Below are 7,634 nucleotides of genomic sequence, written 5' to 3'. Positions count from 1 at the left end.
TGTTCGCCTTTGTGTGCCACCACCAAAACTCCCCATCCACGACTCATTCCGTGACCTTGCCTGCTCGAATGAAGGCTCCAAAAACTGCTGCTCCTCATTAAGGGTTGCGCTGCTTGGGTAATTTCTGCTCGTTTTGCGGTTCGTCTGTGGTATATTCTGACATATTTCTCCCCTGGAAAACGTCCCCACTGAGTCTCAGAGCTCCTCTCCCCCCTCCGTGCTCAGCCCTTTCTCTCTCCTTCTCCCTCTGCCTCTTTCTCTTCCCCTCTCTCCCCTTCTGCACATACACACAACCCTTCTTTGTAAGGATTCGCCCAGATATGCCACCAATTTGGGAAAGCCAGGCTGCTTTCACGTCACTCCCTGCATCTCAGCACCTTCGCACCGTAACTCTGTTTTAAAATGGGAATAGATCAAAGAACGATGAGCACAGATATACTTGTATATAGATACGGTTGTGTTTTTTTTTTTCTTTCCTTGCCAACATAAAAGTAACCGTCATTGGAGAGCTGTGATTGACAGATAAATTGGTCTCGATAAAGGCCAAAGAAGACAGTCTGCTCCCGCAGGAATATTTCCCTTTAAGGGCTCCCATAAAGCAGGGGGCTCGGAACGGAACAAGGGATAAATTCTGCGGCTGAGCGAGTGGATGACTTTCCTCCTCGAATTTGGCAAACCACGAATCCCTCCCCAAACATCCCTCCCGTCGGGGTTTTGTTTCCGAGCCTTCCTTGTGTTCTCCGAGGGGGAAACCCCACTTCCAGGGGCAGCGCGATGCAGTGAAGGGCAGCGTTTAGTGTTGGTTCAGCTGAGGTTCGTGACTTTGGGGGGGTCCGGTTGGACTCTCCTGGCAGCCCCACTCCCCTCCTGTCTGTCTCCGGATCTGCTGGCTTCACTCACGCTCTGATTTCTCCCCCCCTCTCCCTTTTAGACTTGCTGAGAAAAGGAAAGAGCGAGAAATGGAATGCGATTCTGTCCCGGGGGTGCGTGGGATCCGCGCTGGGCAACGCCGCACAATTGGGGACACTCTGCCCTCCCGGTGTCTCTCTGTCCCTGGGGGGGGGGACAGGGGGACGGGGACCACCGCATCTCTCTGATCCCCCCACTTTTTCTTCCTCTTGCAAACGTTGCCCGTTTCCTTCTCTTTCCCCACCGCGTCACCCCAAGCCCTATAAAACCCGAGGTGATTAATAGCCCTGGGGAGCCCGGACAATCAGGCTTATGATTTTGTGTGTGTGTGTGTTGTTTGGATTCCTTATAAAAAGGGAAAGAAGTCAGGAATGACCAACATGTGAAGGAAAAAAAAAACAAAAAAAAAAAAAAAAAAAAAAAAAAAAAAAAAGGAAAAAGTAAAAAGAAAAAGAAGAGGAAAGAAAGAGAGAAAGAGGGATCCTTTTTTTTTTTTTTGGTGGATATATTTCCTTTCTCTTTCTTTCTTTGCAGAGAAATCGCCCAACTCCATTCTTTCAACCCCCAATGGGCGTAAGCCACGTACCTACCTGTCTATGCTTACAAAGGAAAGCTTATCCTCCCAACACGCAGTCAGGGCATCCCCGAGTTGTTTGCTTTCTTTTCTTTTTATTAACCGAATGGGGGGAAAAAAAGCAGCAAAAATATCCTCCCAAACAAACAACCCAACAACAACACCGCACTCAGAAATGAAACCCGGAGAAGCACAAGAAATAGGAGCGCAGCGCCGTGCTCAGCACCCCGCTCTTCTCTCATCTCTCCGCCGCTTTCAAACCCCGTCAGCCCGGCACGAACTCTCAGCCTCGCAGTTTTATTTAACGAACGACACGTTTATGAACAATCAAACGATCCTCGTAAAAATTTTATTGAAGGGCATAAAAACATCCCCGGCCGGCCGTTCTCTAACCGAAGAACGCGGCTCTTTCAGCTCCAGGGCTGCTGTCTGTCCGTCTGTCTGTCCGTCCCCCCCCCGCTTCCCCCTCTTCTTATTTTTTTTGGGTGCTGGTGGTGTTATGATTTCCCCTTCCTCTTTTCAGAGGCGCTCCTCACATCCTTGTAAGTGCTTCCCCCTCCCCCCCCCCCCAATCCGAGATCTCTCAGACATCGCCGCTTTAAAAAAAAAAAAAAAAAAAAAAAAAAAAAAAAAAAAAAGAGAGAGAAAAATATATTAAAAAATAATAATAATAAGGCAAAATATATATATATATCGATGAGAAAAGGTCCACGTGCCATCGGGCTGAGCGCTCCAACCCCAACGAGGGGCTGCGGGACCCCCAACTCCGGGACACTTCTCCCCCCTTTCCCTTTCCTCCCCATCTCCCACCTCCCTCCAGTCTCTCGCAGCTCCAGAAGCCGCAGGATCGGAGGACAGAGACAAATTACGTCAGGAAATAGTTCCTGCTCTCCCTTCCCCCGCTGCCTTCCAGCTCCCCGGCCCCGGCCCCGCTGTGCCCGGCCCGGGGCTGCTCAGCCCCCGCCTCCCCCGCTCCGACGGCTCCGGAGCTTTGAGCGAAGGGCAGCGGTTCGCCCGGGCGCTATTAAAAAAAGACCTGCGGATTGATCCACGCTATATTTTTGGGTAAATACAATCACGTGAGGGCTGGCAGCCAATGGCAAACTGGGAAAGGCTGAAAAAATAATTACCTGCCCTGATTGTTCTATGAGAAGATAAAAAGTACACATACAGTTCATACAATAATCTTATGAATGTAAAAGAGGGGGAACCATGTCGGCTTCTGGCCCCATAAGCAACTACTATGTAGACTCCTTGATAAGCCACGAAAACGAAGAGCTCTTGGCCTCCAGGTTCCCCACCACTGCCTCCCACCCGGCTGCTGCCAGACCTTCAGGATTAGTCCCGGACTGTGCCGACTTTCCTTCGTGCAGTTTCGCCCCCAAGCCGGCCGTTTTTACAACCTCCTGGGCTCCCGTCCATTCCCAGTCGTCCGTGGGCTACCACCACCCGTACGGCCCCCAAGCTCCCGTGGGGGCCGAGCCCAGGTACATGAGGACTTGGCTCGAGCCCCTCGCCGGGGCCGTCTCGTTCCCGGCCTTCGCTCCCGGTGCCGCCCGCCCCTACGGCCTCAAACCCGACGCCTTTGCCGGGAGACGAGCGGAGTGCGGCCCCGCGGACGGGCGCGGCTTCGCGGACTACATGTACGCGGCTCCCGGGGAGCTGAGAGACAGAGCAGCGCAGACAATTCCTTCCCCGGAGTCCGAAGCCATCGCTTCCAGCAAACACAAAGAAGAAAAGCACGAATTAGACCCTAGTAAGTCGAAGTCATTCTTGTTTACAACCGGGGAGGCATTACAGCTTCCAGGACCGTACTCAATAAAATGAAATTACCTTAGAGAGAGAGAGAGAGAGAGAGAGAGGGAGAGAGAGCCCGACCCTAAAACTCCAGATATGCGGGAAGATCTGGGGGTTTGAGAGTCCGCCTCGCACAGCCCGGCAGCGGAGAGCTGCACTTTTATCCGTGGGCTCTTCGGCTTATTTTATCATCAGCGTTATTACTATTATTATTATTATTTATTTATTATTATTTCCATTTATTTGTTCCTTTGCGAGGGGGTTGCTTGGGTTCATCACCTTCCGCTGAGGGGGTCTGAGGGTAGGAATTGGGAGGGGGAGATGAATTAAAGAAGGAAAGGCAGAGGGAAGTGCGTGTGTTGGGGTAAAGGGGGGATAAAGCTCCTCTCTTTGCACTGGTTTCCACTCCCAACGCGGGAGGACGGGGTTGGAGCTGTGTCCCCCTCAGGATGGAGGGGAACATGTTGCTGTTAAGGGGGTGGGGTTGGGGGGGTTGGGAGGGGATGGAAGAACTGCTGAGGTGCCTTTTAGATGAAAGGAAACGGGGATGAAATAAAAAAAAAAAAAAAAAGAAAAAAGAAAAAAGAGGAAGCTCTTTTATCTGTCTGAAAAATCAAGAGGAGCTGCTGCACCCTTGCAATTGTTCCTAAAATACCCTTAGCACGTGGGAATAAAGGAAAAGGTGGGTACCCCCGAGGGAGGGAGGGGGGAGAGAGATGAAGGGGGAAGGAGAGAAGAGGAAAATTGGCGAAGAGATGGCACCCAGTGAGTGGGGAGGGAGGTGGGGGGCACGGGGCAGCGGGCGCAGGACATCAGGACATTGGACCATACACTTGAAGAACCTTCTGCAGCTCCTGAGAGGGAGGGAGGGGAAAAAAAACATCCCCCAGCAAACCTTGAACACGGTGTATGTGTGTGTATGTAGGGGGGAGATGGACAGCGTTAGGGTCAGGTAACCCCCGGCACCTCTATCCCCAATAGAGGGGAGCCGGCGCTGCCCCAAACCCTGCAGGACTCCGGGCTGTGGGTCTGGGGGTGATGGTGGTGATGTCTGTGTGTGTTTGTGATGGTGGGGGGCTGGGGGGTGAAGAGGGGAAAGACAAGAGGATGCTCCGTGTGTGACTGCACCTCCCGGCCTAACTTTGGGTTGAAAAAAGGCGATTTCCTTGAGCCGAGCCGGTTGTCAGCCTCAGGCAGCACCTTTGTGCCTACGGAGCTCGGAGTGAAGGTGGAAATGCACTCACACCTCCGTTTATCAACCCCCCCACCTCCTCAGCACCATCACCCCTCGATACAATTAAAATCGGAAGGGGGAAAAGTAAAAGCAGGGATATGGGAAGGCGGGGAGGGGGGGACGACACGCATGGATTTTAGCTGGAAGGTTAAGGAAAGGAAAAGCGAAGGGAAACGGGCACGGAAAGGGAGGAAAGCTTTTCCTCCCCGCAACGTGCGGGGTCCTGGGGGCGAGGAAAGAGCCGCTGGGACATCTCGGGTGTCACCTCCGAGATATGGCAGAAATAAACGGCACTTTTCAGGTCCTCCAGAGCTTCCAGGGAAAGCAGAGCAGAGCTGAGGCTGTAAAAAGAGTTTATGGGCCTATGAAATGGTGGGAATTTTGACTTTTTATGACTACGTCCTTAGATTACAGCGAGCAGCAAGTCGGGTGGGTCATCATTATTATTATTTGAAAACCCATCGCTGCGGGTTTTATGCGCCGAAACTTTTCCTTTATTTGCTTTTATCCCCCCCCCTTTCTTTTCAATGTGAGAACGGCGGCAAAAGGAAAGGAAATGGCCCCTCCAAAATAAACAGCTTAAACTCTCTCTAGCGAAGGTCGCTCGGAATATATTTAGGTGAGGTCTGCTGATGAAGCAGGTCTCTTTCAGCATTAACGTGGGCCTGGGGGGGAGGTTGTGTGTGTGTGGGGAGGGGGGGGATATAGAAAGGCAGCGGTTTGCATTGCTTTGTAACACCCCCCCCCCATCACCCAACCTCCCCCCCTTCCAAAACACACAACGCACACCGAAAAAAATATCTTCTTTCTCAGACAACCCCGTCGCAAATTGGATTCATGCGCGTTCTACGAGGAAGAAAAGATGTCCGTATACAAAGTATCAGACCCTGGAACTGGAAAAAGAGTTTTTATTCAATATGTACCTCACGAGGGACCGTAGATACGAAGTGGCCAGACTCCTCAACCTCACTGAGAGACAAGTCAAAATCTGGTTTCAGAACAGGCGAATGAAAATGAAGAAAATGAATAAAGAGAAAAGCGATAAGGAACAGCAATGAATGTCGTGCGAGGAGAGAAACGAGGGCGGAAAATAAAAGGAGAGAGAAAGAGAGAGAAAGGCAAAAAAAAAAAAAAAAAAAGGAGAAAAAATAACACAAAAAAAAGGCAAAATAAGGCAAAAAAGGCAAAAAAAAAGCTGATTTTTTTTGGGGGGGTGGGGGGGGTCTGAAGTGATTCTGCCGTTGGATGCGCGGATGGATGTTTAGCTGTAGAGGAAAACGCCGTTTTGGGACTCGAGGCTTTTCTAACACGCAACCGAATAAAGGAGAAAGATGCTGTTGTGGGAGGGGGTGGGGGGGGCTGTTTTCCTTTCTTCTCCCCCCCCCCCCCCCCCCCCCCTTCCTTTTGTATTTTATTTTTGGTGTGTGTGTCCTCGGAAAAACAACCCCAAGAAGTACTTGAATTTCTTATTATTAATAATAATATTTTCTTTTTATTATTATTATATTTCTTTTTTTTTTTAGTATTTTATTTCCTAAGTTAAACGGATGCGGTATTTTTTTTTTTTTTTCTTTCGTGGTTCCGCGAGCGAAATATTTTGTATTAAAAAAAAAAAGAAAAACCCCAAACAAAGAGGAAAAAAACAACAACAAAAAAAAAAGAGAGAGAGAGAGGAAACAGAAAGCAAAGAGACCGGAGGGAATGCGGCTCCATGATGTCCTGTCACGGTGGTGAACGTTTCTGCTGTACCCATTTGTGTGTTTCATTCTCGTCTCACGGCCGTTCTGTAATATTTGTTCTGTTGGCTATTGTAGAGCAGCTCTGTAAATATACCGAACGTGGAGGGGTTGTAAGGGGAGGGGGGGGGGTTGGAGAAGGGAGGGGTGGGGGGTTGCGGGAGGGGGAAGGATAAATAAAAGGGGGTGTTGAAAAAGAAAAGAAAAAGGAGAAATAATAATCTATCTCGGTATGGAGATGGTCTTTTTCTTGCCGTGGGGAGAACACGGGAAGCCCACGGGTGGAGGGGAGTGGGGTTCGGTGCTTCCTTCTTCCCCCCCCCCCCCCCCGCACCGCCCTATTTCACAGCCCATAATAAAAGGCGCTGAGGTAAGGGTTCTCCGTGCATCCATTTTTAGATGGGGATAATGAATTGTACTAATTTATGGCCCCCGGGGCAATCGAAGGATATGTTAAAAAAAAAAAAAAAGAAGAAGAAGGAGTGTGTGTGTGTGTGTGTGTGTTGGGGGGTGAAATGTGGGTGCTTGGATGAGAGGAGATGGCAGCTGCCGTCCGCTTGGGGGCGAGGGGTTTGGGGGGGGGAGATGTGCCATAGAGATGCGTGTTGTTTATAGGTGGGGAAGTGCTGCAGGGTGGAGGGGGGTAAAGGGGAAGGGGTGAAATCCAACAGAACCTCTTATCCATAATTGATAACGTTGATAATGGGATAGAAGGGCTGGGGTGAAAAGTGGAAGAGAGAAAGAGAGAGGAGGGGTGCAGTGATAGGGGGGTTATGTGGATGGGGGTACGTTGATAAGGGTTGTTATTGATAGGGGTGGATTGATAGGGGGACATTAATAGGGTAGGAGGTAAATGAAGAGGGAGATAAATTAATAGGGGGGTAAAGAAGTGATGGGGGGAGTGTGGAAGAAAGAAGGGGGTGAAGAAATAGAGGGATAAATGAATGAGTGGGAGATGCTGCATGGTGAAAATTGAGTGTGAATAAAAAGGCAGAGACCCCCCCCTAATTCAACCCCAACCCGGCCCTCTATGGAATGGCGAATTTAAAGAAATAAAATAGAAGAGAAAATAAAACGAGGAGAAATGGGGGAATCAAAGGCTGTTTGGGTGCGGGATGGTGAAAGCGTGCAGTGCGGGGCGAGGGAAAGCAATATGCGGAACCCCGTCGGGGAGTGGCATGGCCGGCTGGTGCCTCTCGGTGAGGGTGACGCTTTTCCGGGCTTGCTGAAAGAGGAAGGAGAGTGGGAGGTTGGATAAAAAACGAGCATGCGAGGGATGTTTTAATTCATAAAAACTTGTTATAGGTCCCTTTCTTTAATGAAATGAGTGGAGCGGCGTTTTAATCTTCCTAATCAAAAAGCAGATCGGGCATGGCGAGACGAT

At 50.1% G+C, this 7,634-nt stretch overlaps 1 protein-coding gene across 1 annotated transcript; it reads left to right on the top strand.

The window, feature by feature from the left end:
* The first annotated feature begins 2,412 nt into the window (after window positions 1-2,412).
* On the top strand, window positions 2,413-5,642 carry HOXC9 (homeobox C9). The gene is made up of 2 exons (XM_015850340.2): window positions 2,413-3,239; window positions 5,328-5,642. The coding sequence occupies exons 1-2, from the start codon at window positions 2,696-2,698 to the stop codon at window positions 5,570-5,572; spliced, it is 789 nt and encodes a 262-aa protein (XP_015705826.1). The 5' UTR covers window positions 2,413-2,695; the 3' UTR covers window positions 5,573-5,642.
* Window positions 5,643-7,634: the final 1,992 nt, after the last annotated feature.

The sequence above is a fragment of the Coturnix japonica genome, unplaced genomic scaffold (assembly GCF_001577835.2).
Source record: "Coturnix japonica isolate 7356 unplaced genomic scaffold, Coturnix japonica 2.1 chrUnrandom339, whole genome shotgun sequence".
In the NCBI taxonomy this organism is placed as follows: domain Eukaryota; kingdom Metazoa; phylum Chordata; class Aves; order Galliformes; family Phasianidae; genus Coturnix; species Coturnix japonica.
This window is presented reverse-complemented; position numbering and strand designations above follow the sequence as displayed.